Below are 17,842 nucleotides of genomic sequence, written 5' to 3'. Positions count from 1 at the left end.
TGGCAGACATGTATTTGGACGCCCTAGGGAAACAGTCAGAACACAAAGAGAGATGAGAGTGGGAATGAAAGAAGGGGAAATTTTTTGGAGAAGACAGGATGAATGAGAGTAAAGAAGGAATTGGTAAAAGAAGGTACTTAGTGATAGAGATGATCAGAGTGGAAGAAGAAGCACTCAGTGAATAATTTCAATTTTTTCAGTGGAGTATGAGGCAACGTTCTCAGCTGAGAGGATAAGGGAAAAGAGAACTGTGAGAATATTGAGGAGGGATGAAGAAGTTTGGAAAGGCCACTGTGGTGAGTGAGATAGTGAATTGATTAGGGAAGTATGCAAAGACTAGTTTGCCATAGTGAAGACCCAGCTGAGATTATGTAACATAAACTTGTAATGATTCTAGTCAATAGGATTTCATGATTATCTCCAGCTCTGTTCAGCAGCACACATGAATAGGAGGGAAGTCAGCAGATGGTGGGAGTAATACAATGCTGAGGCTTGACAGAACAAGATAAAATACAGAATAAGGGAGCAAGAGACTAGAGAGAAGAAGATATTGTCAAGTTTAACTGATTCACCAATGGATCAAGGTAGGGAAAGGAGGTGAGGGCAGCTGTTGTGAAGATGAGAGCCTGGGAAAGAATTGAATGATTGACGATTAAGAGTTTGTAGTGAGAGCAAAGTATAGGGCTAGGAGTTGTAAAATGGAAGGAAATGTAGAATTACCTTCTTTTCTTTTTTAACCAGATAAAGTAATTTTAGAGTTTATAAACATGGAAGAAGAATACTTGTAGGTGATGGCAAAATTAAGGCTGTGACCATATCTGGGTTTAGTTGAAGTGGGGTGGGAGATCAAGTCTTAAGAAATTAGTAAATTAAGGAACTGGGAGGCTTATTTGAAGGAGTATCAATATGTATTTAAGTCCCCTAGGCTGAAAGTAGGAATTGGGGTAGCAAGAAAGACTTATAAGGGGAAGGAGGTGCTGAATTAATTGAGGAAGGGGTAAGAGTATCCTAGAACTCAACAAATAAAAGTTACCAGAATTCTGATTGGATAATAAATATGAATTGAGTTGACATGAAAGAGAAGAGGTTACTTACTGAGTGATGGTGGTAGAAGAGTTGGAAATGGCAATGATATACAAAAAATATCTCAACTCTCTAAATTTTATCAATGAATCAAAGGAATGAATGAACATGCAACCAGTGCTGGAAAGGATAACTGGAGATGCTGTTTTATCAGAAGGAACCAAGTCTTAGTGAGTACAAGATGGAAGGAATGAGAAAGTGGAAGGTTGATGATAAAAGCAAGTTACCTATAGAACAGACATTTCAGAATATACAGGGGAGGAGGTGGTTAGATCTTGAGTAGGACTTGGGTAAGGGGGATCTGGTTGAGGGAGCTATCAGAGGAAGTTGTCTCTTTTTCTCTACTCTATAACAAATTTTGACATCAAGAGCTGGACCCTGAGTCAAGAAGACCTGGGCTCATATTTTGCATCTAACACATGCTGATTGTGTGACTCTAGGTAGGCCACTTACACTCTCAGTGCAGGTTAATTCATTAATACTCTGCTGAGAAAATACCCATCTTAAGATCTATAGGATGTTCCTTAGAAGAGACATTCTATTAACGATCAGAGAGATAGGCCTAGAGGCAGAAGGTCCTGGGTTCAAATCTTGCCTCAGATACTTCCTAGCTTCTGGCTTGGGCAAGTTATTTAACTCTGTCTAGCTCTTACTACTCTTTTGCCTTGGAACCAATGCTTAGTATTGATTCTAAGATATAAGGTAAAAGGTTGTTGTGGTTTTTTTTCATTTCCATATTATTCTTTTTTGTAATAGAACAATCTTTTAAAACCAAAACCCCAAATTATATACCCTTATAAAGAAATAATAAATCATATGTTTTCTTCTGCATTTCTACTCCAACAGTTCTTTCTCTAGCTGTGCATAGCATTCTTTCTTATAAGTCTCTCAGAATTATCCTGGATCATTACATAGCTATTAGCAGCAAAGTCTATTACATTTGATTGTCTCACAATGTTTCAGTTACTGTGTATGTATAATGTTCTCCTAGTTCTGCTTATTTTACTCTGCATCAGTTCATGTAGGTCTTTCCAGTTCTTAAATAAATCATCTGGTTCTTCATTCCTTATAGCACAATAGTATTCCATCAGAGAAGGTAAAAGTCTTTTTTTTTTTTAACCCTTACCTTCTGTCTTGGAATCAATACTGTGTATTGGTTCCAAGGCAGAAGAGTGGTAAGGGCTAGGCAATGGGGGTCAAGTGACTTGCCCAGGGTCACACAACTGGGAAGTATCTGAGGCCAGATTTGAACCTAGAACCTCCTGTCTCTAGGCCTGGCTCTCAATCCACTGAGGAACCCACCTGCCCCCAATGTAAGAGTTTTTCTAAAAAAGAGAGACATACTATACTTATGAATAATAGGTCCAGAAAAGCAAACAAAAAAAGATAAATTCTTGATAATAATACAGGGATGTTTACCTAACTGGGTGCCAATATCATTTTATAAACTTGCATTTAGAAGGAGGCTAGTAAAGTTCAGTCAGTGGTCTTGATGAATCTGAAATTAGTGATCCATTTTGTTTCACTGAGTTTCATTTAAAAAAATAGTAGGGAAGTGAGGAAAATAGGCAGGTCATATAGAGAGAGATAATAGAAGGTTATCTGAATATATGCTATTGGTATGTATTCCTAGCATATTGGCAAATTAGATGCTGAAGATTTACAGAAGGGCATCAACACAAGAACCACAGTTGGGTTGTTCCAATGTGCATCATTTGAGGGAGGGTCAAAGCTGAGAGATCTCAGATCTGCCCTAGCACTTAAGAGTCACTCTGTACACTTCACAAGGAAACCTTCAAGAAAACAACTCTTTTGGTTTGGTCCCTTAGAAACCAAGCACCCAAAGCCAAAACAATGAAGGAAGCTAAAATGCAGAACAAGTTATGTGACTTTAACTTCCTTAGCAGTAAAATGAAGTTACCTCAGCCTGCCTCACACAACCGCTGTCAGCTATGGGTTATTGAAAGGATCAGTTTGAATTCGAAGTTGCAAATCAACTGCCCATTCCCAATTTCTCTGGACCCACCTTGGATTAGAGATTAATTCAGTCCTTTGCTTTCCATATTTATAGTATTAATCCAAAAAAAACAAAAAAACGTACACACATACAATGGTCTTAGCACATGTTCTTCTGTTCTCCATGGGGGATGGCTCTCCTAGAGATGCTGTCATAGTTAATTATGTCTAGAGCACTTTGAGCTTCCTACCCTAAGGAGGGCTAGTTGTAAATAGTCATTATAGCCTGAGAGTGGATATGGAACTTGTGTTGTTTCCAAGGTTAGTTCGTGGTTTGCTGAGTGATGTAAGAGGATCTAAGGACAGAAGATTAACTAGCACAGATACTCCAACAAGTACAAAATGGCAAGAAGCGATTGTGATCTGAACCTAAAACTAGACTCACGCTCCCCTCTGTCACGGAGCAGACGCTCTGAAGCCCAAGAAGAAAGGGGAGTCAACTGAGTGAAAAGTAGTCTTTCGCTGGGACATGCACAAATTTGCTCCAAAAACGAGCCCCTGGTTATTTACGTTTTGCTTTTGTATCTCCAGAGACACAGAACCAACACTCAGTAGTGCTTTTTAAATGAATGAATAAATTGATCTATCAGAAAGTTCGCTTCTGTAGCCCTAAGGGACAAGCTTGCTGGAGGCCCAAGAACCAGGGTCCCCGCTTTCTCCTCCCCTGCTCTGGGCACCGTTACCTTCCCCCAGTTCCCGGTGTTCTCATCACTGAAGGGTCAGAGCTGGGGCGGGTTGCGGCGGGGAGTGGCCAGAACTAGGGTGGGGGCGTGGACTGACTGCGGAGCGTTAAGAAAGGGGACTGGGGCTGGAAGAGGTTTGCGGTCAGTTGCGCCACCCACCCACTCTGCCCTGGAGCTCCACAACAAAGGTCATCGAGCTATGGACACAGCCAGGGACTATGCCGGAGCCCTGATGAGGTTGGTTCGCAGGGAGTCCCCACGACCACGAGGGGACCCCCGATTCGCTCCTGTTTCAGCCAGGGTTTGCCCCATCCTCTTGTACTCGGCGGGCTCCGTGCTCTCTGCGTCCAGTCCCTGGCAGTAGCCTTACCGGCCTTGCCCCATCCGTGTCCTGCCTGAAGCTCCCTGCCCAAGTAGGAGCAGAGCCAGGGCAAAGCTGCTTTGGCCGCTTGCCGGGTTCCCTCCCCTTCTCGCCCCCAGAACGCTGAGAAGCCCAGGCAGGGGCTTTGACTCCTGCCCTGCTAGGCATTACTTGCCCAGAGAGGCCATCCTTCCATCTTTAGCTGCTTTGCCCTCAAGGTCTAAAGGCTGACTCAGGCACCAGGTGTGCCTGGCCGGGAAAGGTTCCCGCACTTCATCCACCTGCTGTTGCTGTTGCTGCGTCTCGAAGGGTTCCATTGAACAGCTCAGGGGCTTTCTTGTGGGTCGCTGTGGCGCCGTCAGTCTGTGCACGGTGGGTGAAGAGTGCCCCATTAGGGGCTGCTCTAAAGATCTAGGGATCTGGGGATTTAGAAGTATCAGGGGAAAGCAAACGAGGAAAGAGAGACGCATTTTCCATCCTAGCCTGTTAGAGTTGTCAGGTGCCAGGAATTTAAAGGGACTGCAGACGTTTAGGGGATCCTGGCATTGGGAGTATCTGAGAAGCTGCTCCCTAAGAGGATTGCATTTATATGCTCGAGATCTCTTTAGAAATTTACGTTACCTATTAAGGAGAAGCGGCCACAGTGTCTCATCCTCTGGGAGAATAGCAGGCTAGTTGCCCTTCTGAGACTCCCTAGAACCGGGATGATGCCTCTCAGATCTACTTGTATGAAAATCATTGCTAGTTCGAACCCTACGGGGTCTTGGTGTTGAGCGTCTGGAGGGGATGTGGTGTGGTTTACTTTTTCTCGTGAAAATTTTGTCAAGTGGGAAAAAAGCATGTGAATACAGAATCTTAGGAGTCGGACTGGATCTCCGAAACCAGTAGGAGCTTTGTTCCACAGAAATTCGGTTTTAGAAGTAATGGAGCACTTAAGAAACCATAGGATTTAGATCTGGAAGGGAATTTTGGCAATTATCTAGTCTAACCCTCTCGTTTTATAGATGAAGAAATGGGGGTCCTGAAAAGTTAATTCTACAATTCAGCATCCCACCCTTCTACAGCATCTATGCTAGATGGCAATCCAGCTTTTGCATTGCATATCTACAGTGACATGTCTGAACTCTCTGGTCTCTCTTCTAGCTAATTCTAACTAGTTAGTGTAAAAGCCACTAGTCTTCCCTTCAGTATTGCTTTTGGGTGTATCATCACTGGAGAAGTTGCCATTAATCTATTTTCTTGAGTGGTTTCATTATCTTATCTATGACTGCTTTGTGAAAGGGAAACTGTTTCATTACCTTTATATTATTGATCATGAACCAAGATATAAAATCCTTTAGAAAAGTAACTGCAATTATAATTTTAGTTATACCCAGTTATTAAACTGTATAAGGGATATCAATTATATAGTCTATTATAATTATGATATATAATTATACATATATCAGTTATCATAGAATATTGGCTATAGTATTGAAGGAATGTAGTTTGGTGTATTAGAACATAAAGATATTGAAGGCATGTTAAAGAAATAAAAACTTTAGTTCTGGTAGTTATCTAGGGAAGCTGAAACTACTGCAAAAGGAGCTGGGTTCATTGGCAATGGTGAATATACAGCTGGCCTGATGAGATCATATGAAAACAATCTTGGCGTGCCCAGGTATTGTTTGATCCTTTGAAAATTTATGCCAATCAGAAGCTCCCCAGAGTATTATGGCCAAGAAAGATTACTTGGAGCTAAGTAGTATGATAATTCTGCAGGATTCATTACATTTTCTTATCTTAACCTTGTCCTGGAACTTATGACTTCATATGAAATGTTCCAAACTCTTGTTACCAAATGCATATGTTTCTTAACATACTATTTACACTCTGCCTTGTGCCTCTGACTTATGTTAATTAACTGTCAAAAACCTATAGAACACACTGTTGAATGTCTAAAGGGGATCTTTGCCACAGGCTGAGCATGGTGAGACCTCCATCTTTAATTTACCCTAATTAAAAGTTTGGATCTTTAGCACAGGATTATGGCCCAGACATTTCTTTATTTCTAACATTTAGAGGTAATGTCTTTAAAAGGTCTTCTTCCCATCTAAGAAAATCATCAATGTGCTATCAGAATCTAGATTTAAAGAGTAGAATGTCTCTGAAGTTATCATTTTTCTGATTTTTAGCCTCCCTTTTTTCTCCAATTCCTCTAAAATTGCTCTAAATGTATTTTTAGTTACTCATCTGTGCCCATTTCACTCCTTTCCAATAAAGTATAGGTTCCATGAAGGCAAGGACTGTTCTTTTTGACTTTGTATCCCCACTGACAAGCACTGTGCTTTTTTATCCAATTCACATGCCTACTGAATTTATTTACCTCAAGAAGTAATGAGTTTCCAAAATTGAATAACTTTCAGCAGAAAGAAGATGAAGACTTGAAGGATTGTGAGGGATATTACAAATGGGTCATTGAACTAAACTACCTCTGAAGTAGGTCAGTTGAGGATAATAGAATAAATCTGGGATTGGGAACTTAGCAAATCATGATTTTGTCAAATCCACCAGAAGCTACCACTCATCAAGCAGTAGGTCATGTCATGATGAATAGTTTTTATGAAAACTAAGCAGAGCTCATGACTAACATGGTCTCAAGTATAATCAGGTAACCTTCTTTAAGACCTTGAGTAATTATGCCTTCCTAGTAAAACCTCTACCACCACCCACCTTTTACCTCTTTCCTATCAGGATTCTCCCCACTTCCCTAAGCCTTGACTACTCTAATACAATCACAGGTCTGCTGGAGGCTCACTTACTCATCTGTCCTAAGGACAGAGACCAAACTGGTTCATTTTGTTGTCATTGTTCCATTGTCTCTAACTCTTCATTGGGCCCATTTGGGATTTTCTTGGCAGAGCTAGTAAAATGGTTTGCCACTTCCTTCTCCAGCTCATTTTACAGATAAGCAACTGAGACAGGCAGGGTTAAGTGACTTGCCCAGGTTCACATAGCTAATAAGAAAGTGTCTAAGGCAGATTTGAACTTCCTGACTCCAGGCCTAGTGCCCAATTCATTTTACTTCCTAGCTGCCCCTATATGAAAAATGCTACTAGGGTAGAAATATTCCTAATTCCTAATAACTACAAGTAAACACACTGTTGCTGGCGAATCTGAGTCTAGAAATTACCAGTTCCCACATTTGTAGTCAATAAACATTTATTATGCATCTACTGTGTGTCAGGCACTGTAGTAAGTGAGATACAAATACATACAAATATAGTAAAATAGCCCCTGCCCTCAAAGAACTTACAATCTAATGGGGGAGGAGGCTAACAAAAGAAAATAGAAAAGGGAGGAGGGAGAAGATAATTTGACTTGGGAGAATGGTAGAAAAATCAAAGAAGTCCAAAATGAGTGCAACTCCAAGGGGAATGAGTCTGTTCTGTTCCCCTTTCTTAAGTGGAAGTTAAGAATTCAAATCTCCAACATACAATTAGAGGAGCAGAGGGTACTGATGAGGTAAGGGTACCAAGACTGATTATATATTGCAAGGTGATGAGATTAGCTATAACAACTTAGGAGATGCAGTGCTTTATTCATGGTGTTGTTCCCTCTTTGTTAAAGCTTATACTCTTTTTTTAAACCCTTACCTTCTGTCTTAGAGTCAATACTGTGTATAGGTTCCAAAGCAGAGGAGTGGTAAGGGCTAGGCAGTGGGGGTTAAGAGACTTGCCCAGGGTCACACAGCTGGGAAGTGTCTGAGGCCAGAATGAACCTAGGACCTCCCATCTCTAGGTCTGACTCTAAATTCACTGAGCCACCCAGCTGCCCCCAAAGCTTATACTTTTACTAGTGAATAAAAGGTATAAACTGCATATCCAGTACTCCAGAGGCAACATGGCATAGTGGCCTTGCAAATCACCAATGGTAGGTCAAAGAAGCCGTTTAAGAAACTCAGAGGTTCTATCTGGTATTGGTTAAGAAATAGAAAGATAAAGCAGTGAAACAGGACAGACATACAATAAACAACTGTAAAAGATTATAGTAACCTTGTATTTAACAAAAAACATAGCTACAAGTTTAGGGGATAAAAAAATCACTATTTGGTAAAAATTGCTGGGATAACTAGAAAGAAGTTGGGCAGAAACTAGGTATAAAACAATATCTTACACCATTCAGTAAGATAAGCTCAAAATGGTTGCATAATTTGGACATAAAAGGAGATAGTACAAATAAATTAGAAGAATAAGGAACATGTTACCTATAAATTTTGTGAATAGGGGTGGAATTTGTTTATTTATTTTTCCCAAGTAATATATTTTATTTTATAAATTTTATTTAATTGATTAAGAATATTTTTCCATGGTTACATGATTTATGTTCTTTCCCTCCCCTCCTTTCACCCCCCCTCCCATAGTCATTGATTAAGACCTATTTTCATATTATTGATACTTGCACTAGGGTGATAGTTTAGAGTCTACATCCCCAATCATATCCCCCTCAACCCATGTGATCAAGCAATTGTTTTACTTCTGTGTTTCTACTCCCATAGTTCCTTCTCTGGATGTAGATAGTATTCTTTCTCATAAATCTAGGGGAAGAATTTGAGTCAACAAGAATGGAGAGTGTTGTGAGATGTAAAATGGATAGTTTTGAGTACAATAAATTGAAACGATTTTGTACAAATAAAACAAATATTGTCAAGATTAGAAAGAAAGCAGAAAATCGCAGGGGGGAATTGTTATAGACAGCCTCTTCAATAGAGATCTAGTATCTAAAATATGCAGAGAAGTTTCTCAATTTATAAGAATAAGAGCCATCCCCTTTTTGATAAATGGTCAAAGGAAAGAAATAGAAAGTTTTCAGACAAAGAAATCAGTTATGTATAGGTTTATGAGGAAGTGCTTTAAATCATTACTGATTAGGAAAATGCAAGCCAAAACAATTCTGGGATATCATTTAACACTCACCAGATTGACTAAAATGACAGTTGTTGGAGGCGATGTGGAAATATGGGAACACTAATAAATAGTTGGTGGAGCAGTCATTTTGGAGAGCAATTTAGATTTAAACTTAAGTGTTATAAAACTGTGTATATACCCTTAGACCTAGCAATATCACTACTGAGTCTCTTTCTCAAGGAGATGGAGGAAAGACGAAGGAAAAGAATCTATATGTTCCAAAATATTTATAGCAGCTCTCTCTTGAAATTGTCAAAACTTGAGTATTTCTGCTGAGTTTGGTACACTCTAAGGAATGAGTTAATACCTGTTTACTAGCTATGATTATCTGAAAGTTCTCCTCTACCCTCCCCAATCTGAATCTGGAATCAAACAATTTCCTGATGACTTCTTAGAAGAGGAGACAAAGCATTTCATTCTTATAGACAGAAATGGCAAAAAGCTAAAGATCAATTGTAGATAACTGCAATGGGAGGTTTAATTTGAATGTGTTCAATATAGTGCCTTTATTGACTTTATCAATTATCAACAGTACTTGGAATTTTAGTCATTTACCTTAAAATTTTACTTACTAAGGAATTCAATGTTTTAATTTTTACATACATGTATATGCCTTATATCAGTATATTTTATTCATGTATATGTATTTTATATATATAGGTTTGCTGTACTATATGAAATATATTTTGTATTATATTTATGTATAATTTACATAGATGAATTCAATCATTTTTTCTTTATATTGACATTTATAACCATTAATACTTATATTAAAGTTAATCATCTGTATTCATTTCATAGGATCCCATAGGATCACAGATTTAGACCTGGAGGAGAACTTGGAAGATCATCTATTCTGCACTGCAGTTTGTAATTTTGAAGTCAGCTAGGCTCTTCCCTTGCCTTCATCCTCCTAATCCAATTAGTTGCCAAGGTTTATTTCTATCATATTTGTCCCCTTCACTCTGTTCACAGGGTCAACACTTTCATGCCCTTTCTTCCCTGGACTATTGTGATAACTTAAACTTATCGGCCTTCCAGTCTCTAGTCTTGACCTTCTCCAATCCATCCTAGAACCCTGCTCCAAAACCTCCCTATTGCTTTTAGGGTAAATCAACCAATGAACAAACATTAGGCGCCTGTGTGCCAAATTCCAGCTGTGTATGGTCAGGGATACAAAGACAAAAAAAAGAACCAGTCCCAGCCTGGAGGAGTTTAACAGGGGAAACTCTGTAGACACACAAGTCTACACAAAATGCATAAAGAGCAAACACAAGGTAATTTAATTGGGGGAGGTACTAGTGCCTGAGGGCTAGGGATCAGGAAAAGCCTCTAGTAGGAGGTGGTGACTGGGCAGGACATGGAAGGAAGTTAAAGATTCTCAGAGCCAGAGGTGAGGAGAGGATACATTCCAGGTGTGAGGGGAAAGCTTGTGCCAAGCCAGATTCGGGAGACGGAACTGCAGAGCAGGCCAGTTTGGCAGCATCATGGATTATGGAAAGTGCAGTAATCTGTAATAGATCTGGAAAGGTGGGCTGAAGCCAGGCTGTACAGAGCTGCAGATGCCAAATCAAACAGTTTGTTAGTCAATCCTTATGGCAAAAAGGAGCCACTGCAGTTTATTGAAAGGGAGGTGGCATTGTCAAATAAGGTCATTTTGGCAGCTTCTTGGGGGTGGAGTGGAGAGAAGAGATAAAGTAGAGTATCCAATGATGAAGCTATTAAAGTCAGAGGCAATCAGACCCTGAGCCTGAGTGGTGAGAGAGAGAGAGAGAGAGAGAGAGAGAGAGAGAGAGAGAGAGAGAGAGAGAGAGAGAGAACTTGGCAACTGATTTGGATATGTGAGGTGAAGGCAATGAGTAGTGATAAATGTAATGACTGGGAAGATAGTAGTTCCCTTGTCCAAAATGGGAAAATTCAGAAGAAAAGTAGGTTTCAGAGGAAAGACAATGAATCAGTTATGTTTGGGATATGTTGAGTTTGAGATGTCTATTTCCAATTTGTTTTCAGTTCAAAATATACAATAAGCAGTTGATGAAACAGGATGGGAGCTGAGAAACTAGAGACCTGAGCTTAATGTAGAAATCTTTTTGGGGGCACGTGGAATTGAACTTGTGGAAGCTGATAAATTTATCAAAAGAATTTGGCTGAGAAGAGAGCTAGTCCCAGAAAAACGCCTTGGTTTATGCCTACAAATAGGGAAAGGATGTGAATGATAACCCAACAGATTCATTTAAAAGAGTGACCAGACAAGTAGAAGGGGGACTGAGAGAAAACCATGTCACAAAAATCCAGAAAGAAGACAGTATGTGATGTTTTGCATAGTAATACATGTATAACCCAGATCATATCACCTGTCAAAACCAGGAGAGGGAAGGGAGAAGAGGAGATAAGTTCAATCATATAACTTAGGAAAACTTGTGTGGAAATTTAATACATGTAATTGGTAAATTTTTTTTAAAAGGAGTATATGCAGAAGGAAATGTCAAGTGCTACAGAGTTTAAGAAGGATGAGTACTAAGAAAGAGACATAAAATAGAAAACTATTTATTTTGGCATTTAAAGGGTTTTCCATTGCCTGGCTCCAGTCTCTTTCCAACTAGGTTTCATAAGAACTTGAATGAATAATTGCTTTTAGAATTTGATTCTATTTCCTGCCTCAGTGGGCCTGGAATGCATAGCCTCTTTATGTGCTCCGAAATTCTATTAAAGATCATCTTTCTATGTCCCCCTTACTCCTATTCCTTCTCTGTCTGTGTCTATCTCTCTTCCTCATTCCTTATTTTGTGGGAGCTCACAATTTTCAAAATTGCTTACAATTTATTTACTTATCTCTGTACTTATTGTATCTCCCTTGTCCACTGGAAGAATGTAAGCTTCCTGAGAACTGGCGCCATCTCATCTAAATGTTGCATCTTTCCCAATATCTCCAGAGTGCCTTCTCTAAAGCAGTGGTTTAATAAATGTTTGTTGGACTAAAGTAGAATATATGGATAAGTCAACTGGGAAAGATACAAGGTTTAGACAAGATATTCTCAAGGAGCTAACATTCCTGTCAAAGGATAAATTAGATAACTAATTATAATAAGTGCATTAGATAGGTACAAAGCTTCTTGCTATGTGTGATCTGGGATAGGAGCAGGCACTACTGACAGGAAGGAAGAAGCCTTAATGGAGGAGAACTAACAAGTAGGATTTCAGCAGGCAAAATGGGGCATCCCGGGTGCAGGGGAACCCTGTGATCAAGAGTACAGTAGTAGAAGAGCCTAGAACTTTTTCAGGAAAGAAGACACTTTCATTTGGCTGGAAAGCAGAGTGTTTGAAGGGGAGTAGCAGGAAATAACACTGAAAAGGGAGGGCGGTGCCAAATTGTGGCACAGCCTAATTGTCAGGCTAAAGAGTTTGAACTTTACTCTGGAGACAATAGGGAAACATTTAGGTTTTGGTTTTTTTAATTCTTACTTTGTATCTTAGTATCAATTTTCAGAAGATCAACAAGGGCTAGGCAATCAGAGTTGAGTGACTTGCCCAGGGTCACTCAGCTAGGAAGTGTTGGAACCCAGATCCTCTCCACTGTGTTACCTAGCTGGCTCAGCATTTGGAATTTTTAAGGAACTGGACAATTTGGTCAGATCTAGAAATAAAGATCAGTTAATCAAGGAGTTGGATAAAGAATGGCCTAGAGGTGAAAGAGGGAGAATAATGCCTATTTTAGGTTGTTTTCATATTCTAGGTAGGAAATAAGTAGTGCCTTAACTAGAATGGTTGCAATGAGCCTAGAGAAGAGGGGTCAGATAGGAGAGGGTTAGAGAATGGAGCTGCAATTCCATTTTATAGAGAACTTCCTCCACTATCACGAGTTGGCACCTTCTTTTCAACTTCTAGCAGTGATGGCAAACCTTTTAGAGACTGCGTGCCCAAACTATAACCCTCATATCACATGTGAGCACACTCCCCCACCCCCAGCCTTACCCCAGACAGGGGAGGGAGGAAGCTTCTTGGCATTAGGCCTCTGGGCAGAGGGGCAGGTGATGTGAGAAAGTCCAAAGATGCACATGGAGAGAGAGAAGGGAGCAGCCTTCTTTGGCATGCATGCCATAGGCTTGCCAAACTGGTTCTAGACTTAAGGAGTTGCCAAGAGCTAAGAGAGATTAATTTGACCAGAGGCATACAGAGAAGATGGGTCAGACTTGAGAAAAATATTTTTATCGGAAATAATGAGAGCACTCAACATAAATAGAAACAGAATGAGTTCAGAAAAGCTCTGAAAGACTTATGTGAGCCGATGCAAAGTGATGTGAGCAGAACCAGGAGAACTGTATATAGTAACAGAAATATTGAAAGGTTATCAACTGTGAAGGACTAAACTATTATCAGCAAAACAATGTTCCAAAGTTACTCAAGATTCATGACAGTATGTCACTTAGCTGCCTCAAAGTATGAAGGTGTTGACACATTAGAAACATTAATACAAGAGTATGTAGACTACTTGCAAGTAGCCCCACCACCATCACCGGTTCAACTCGAAAAGCTATTTAGCAAGGAAGTAATTATAACGTAAATGATAGTAATATCAGATTCTTAGGTAAGGTATAATTACTTCAAGGGATATTGACATTTTCCTCCACAAAAAGTAGTTTGATGTGAATAATATGTTTACATTTGACTATATATTGGTCTATTCATTATTTGAGAACAGAGGACAAGAATATTTTCTTACCTCTGACAAGGAAAAGAAAGTCACAAGCCTAGAAACTAGACTAGGTTAAAGGTGTAACGTTGAACAGATAGAAAGAACTTTGGTTTATTCCACGTGACCTGGAGCAAGTCATCTAATCACTTAGAAAACTCAGTTCCATCATTGGTAAAATGCCCAAATTGGACTAGATAGCCTCCAAGGACCCTTTCAGCCCGAAATCGATGATTCTCTGATTTTATAGACATTCAGATTGTCATTCAAACAATCCTGAAAGGACTGTGATTGCATCATTTTTTCACATGTAGACTCAGTAAGTTTCTTGATTATCTTTCTGAAATTAGTAGGCTCCTGTTCTCTCTATTTGAAGACAGATTAAACAAAAATAGTAACATGATTAACATGCCTGAACTTTCACCTTTATCAAGCAAAATCGCTCCATGTTACAGTTACACAATTCTGATGTCACTCACCACTCAGTGGAATACGACGAAGAAAGTGTTGTAGCCAGTGCTGTGCACTCTGAGTTTTGTCCAAGATGGATAGAATGAGTTATTCATTTATGTGATCTTTCATTTAGAATGATGACCTTGGTTCACTAAGTCATAGTGTTTGGAACTTAACTACAGGCTTAGGGAAACTGCAGAAGGGAACTACTGGAAGATTAAAACAACAACATTTTGCACTGGATATCCAGGGGACCCTTGGTAGAGATTAGCCATCTCTCTGCTAGCCAGGTAAGTAACAGAGTATATCATGCCTGATAAGTGTCATTAGCTGGTTCCCTACTTGAGGTCAGGGTCTATTCTTTGTATTCTTGAAAACCCCAGCACTATGCCTTGTACTCAAGTTCTGCCCAATCTCGACTCTTCTTAACTCTTCAGTGTCCTTATACAACGTCTCTCCTCCCCTCATACTGCATGCAATTCAGTCCTATTGGCCCACTTGCTGTTCTCTACATGCAACTTCCATCTGCTTTCTTTCTCTATTCCTTTTCCTGGCTGTCCCACAAGGCACATCTTCTCTTCTTTATCTCTGACTCAGAATCCCTGGTTTCCTTCAGGTGTCAGCTCAAACACCACCTTCTTTATAACCCTTTCCTAATTCTACTCCCTCCCCATTTTCCACTGCAGCTACTGGTGACCTCACACCCCATTTTGTATATATTATCTTTATACTTATATGTGTAAAAGGTATCTGCCCTTTAAAAAGAAAACTCTTTGAGATCAAGGACCCTTTTCCTTTTGTCAATGTATTTCCAGTGTTTAGCAGTGCCTGGTACCTAATAGTTCTTGTTCAGTTGTTTTTCAATTGTGTCTGACTCTTCCTGACCCCATTTGGGGTTTTCTTGGCAAAGATACTAGAGTAGTCTGTCATTTCCTTTTGTAGCTCATTTTACAGAGGGGGAAACTGAGGCAAACAGGGTTAAGTGACTTGCCCAGAGTCATATAGCTAGAATGTATCTGAGATAAGTTTCAAACTTGGGAAGAAGAGTCTTCCTGACTCCAGGCTCAGCATTCTGCTTTGTTAGCACCTAGTAGTAAGTACTTAATAAATGTTTTTTTTGATCAATTAATTGCAGATACTCAAATATTTGGATAATAAATTAAAGAAGTATGGTGTTAGAAAGCTGACTATTATCTCCTTAAACTCAGTTTGGGCAACCTAGCTCCTCTATAGGGTAACCTTCTAATCCCACATGGTACTTGAGGTTGAGAAAGATTTGTGCTGGCACTTTATCTAACCATGGTCAATTCAAATATCTGATGAATGTGAAACTGGGATTCTTCCTACCTGTTCAATATTTCACTAGTGACCTAGCCTAGTTTCTATCTCTGTGACTTTATTTTCTTTGTCAGAGGTAAGAACACTTCTTGTCCTTGTTCCCAAATAATTGTTACCCTGGATAAGCAAAAACATAAGTGTTAAGCATATGGAAACTAGATTTGTTGAGCATGTGCTAACGAAGATCATTTCCAAAGGAATTAATTCTGATGTTCTCAAAAACATAAACTCTGGTCACTTCAGGCAGGAAAGAGTAAAATTACATCCCTGGAGATCAAGGTGGTGTATGTGGGTATTATTTTGTCTACAATGCAGGTAATTGATGAATTCATTTTTTGCCTTTTGAAAGAATATTTGAAATATTGAAAGAGTATTTTAAAATAATAATAGGCTTAGTAACCATTGCTGCACAAATATTCAAGGTAATAAACTAAACAAAATATAGTCAAGAGAAAAATGAAGAAGGGAACAAGCTGTTCTGAGGAATCTAAGTAGAATAATAGATCAGGTTTCTCAGAACTCCACTGGAAATCTGGAAACAAGTGTGAAAAAGTCAGTTCTTAGCACTGAGGAAAACTGTCACAAGGCCAGCCCATTGTAATTACTCCTAGGAGAAGAATTGAGTTCCTCCTCCAATTTAGCAACTTAGAATTCTGTGTAAAATGAGGCAGTAGATTATGAACAACAAAAACATGCTTGTACAGATAGGAGGAAATTGTAAAATTATAACAAGGACAGCCATCTGGGGCCATCTTTTAAGGAGGCTAGAATCTCACTAGGATAGAGGCTAACCTTTTTTTGTGGCATGGGCCCCTTTGGTTGTCTGGTGAAGCCTAGAAACTTCTCAGGAAATGCTTTTGGTCTTTTTAAACTATACCTATGTTTAAATGAGCTTTCCTAGTTAAGAGAATACTTGAATTCTTACAGATGAGTAAAAAAGGCGTACGGTCCTTTGAGCTTTGTAAACTCAACAGTAAGAAAGACAAAAGTCTTGAGACAGAAAACAGTCTCAGTTCTACTTTGGACTAGATTGATGTTTCATGTGTTATAATTAAAATTAGTTTCTCTGCTAAAAAGTATTATATTTTATGAGGTTTATTAAAGATTAAGAAATAAAGAAAATACAAAATAAGATAGCACGTGCCTAGGAGGGCCGAAAGGCCCATTCAATTTCACTTACTACATTTTGAGAGATGAGTGTGCTTGGAAGCAGAAGCAGGGAGAGAGAGCCTCAAGTAGGCGGAGAGCCCCTTTAAATAATAATTTGTGAACTCGCACTCAGGTGAGATTCTGGGGAATTCTGGGAAGTTCCAAGGACTTCTGGGAATTGAAGTCTGGGGTTCAAATCTCCATTTTTACACATGTTAAATGGCTTTAGAAAACCAGAAATTATGTCATTATCATAAGTTTTAGGAAAGGAATCTGATTACTGAAATGTGTTCCAAGATGTTCAAAGAACTATTTTCTGTATTAAAGTATTCTTAAAAGAAAACAACTGTATTCATAAAAATGCTTCCCTGTGTCAAATGTTTGTACAATCAGAGATAAGTTGTAAATTATTCTTGTAATATCTAGTTGTTTTGAAAGAGTTGTATAATGGATTATTCTGGATATATGAGTAATAAAGATGATGAAATTGGGGGAAAAAACTATACCTAAAGGAAACACTACATTCTAGAGGTTAGTGAAAAGAAAGATGTACATTTTTTCTTATTTAATCTCAGAACTCTATCAGCAGTTCCTATGGGGGGATCCCAATTTAAGAATTTCTGTCTTAGGATAGGCCTGTTACCTTTGTCCCTTCCAAATACCTACCAGTGTCTTACTTGATTTTAGTATTTTCACACAGAAATCAAGATAAGACTTGACATATAGGTGCTCCTATTCTTAGAAATTGGCATTGATTAATAATAAATTTATTATTGCTTTCAGTGAGACAGGATTATTTCTAACTAGATTAAGACATCACTGTGGCAAGAAGTAGATGGTGAATTGCCTCTCCTCTGCCTTGGAACCAATACACAGTACTGATTCCAAGACAGAAGGTAAGGGTTAAAAAAAAAAGAGGGGGTGGATGATGAAGATAGAATCCTAAGGCTACCTGACTCTCTCTTTCAATACCTTATTTTGCCCCCTTTCCCCAGTGTGTAAATTGGGGAAGAACTTTGAGAGTCATTGGTCTGGATTCCTTTGCAGAAAATATTGCTGTTCAGTTGTGATTGTGACCCCATTTGGGGTTTTATTGGAGTCATTTGACATTTCCTTCAGCAGC

General features: G+C 39.1%; 1 protein-coding gene across 5 annotated transcripts in view; it reads left to right on the top strand.

The window, feature by feature from the left end:
- Window positions 1-3,858: 3,858 nt before the first annotated feature.
- CIDEA (cell death inducing DFFA like effector a) overlaps window positions 3,859-17,842 on the top strand; it is a 28,380-nt gene continuing 14,396 nt past the window's right edge. Inside the window, exons 1-2 of one of the 5 annotated variants that reach the window (XM_056823627.1) lie at window positions 4,217-4,515; window positions 14,415-14,522. Coding sequence is in view for 1 of the 5 variants with exons in the window: in XM_003340649.4 (XP_003340697.3) it covers window positions 3,982-4,019 (38 nt within the window). In the remaining 4 variants the exon portion in view is untranslated. Of the gene's footprint in view, window positions 4,020-4,216; window positions 4,516-9,890; window positions 10,024-14,414; window positions 14,523-17,596; window positions 17,616-17,842 lie in introns of those variants that run through there. The other 4 variants (XM_056823626.1, XM_003340649.4, XM_056823625.1 and 1 more) reach the window with 4 other exon arrangements.

The sequence above is a fragment of the Monodelphis domestica genome, chromosome 3 (assembly GCF_027887165.1).
Source record: "Monodelphis domestica isolate mMonDom1 chromosome 3, mMonDom1.pri, whole genome shotgun sequence".
NCBI classification, from domain to species: domain Eukaryota; kingdom Metazoa; phylum Chordata; class Mammalia; order Didelphimorphia; family Didelphidae; genus Monodelphis; species Monodelphis domestica.
This window is presented reverse-complemented; position numbering and strand designations above follow the sequence as displayed.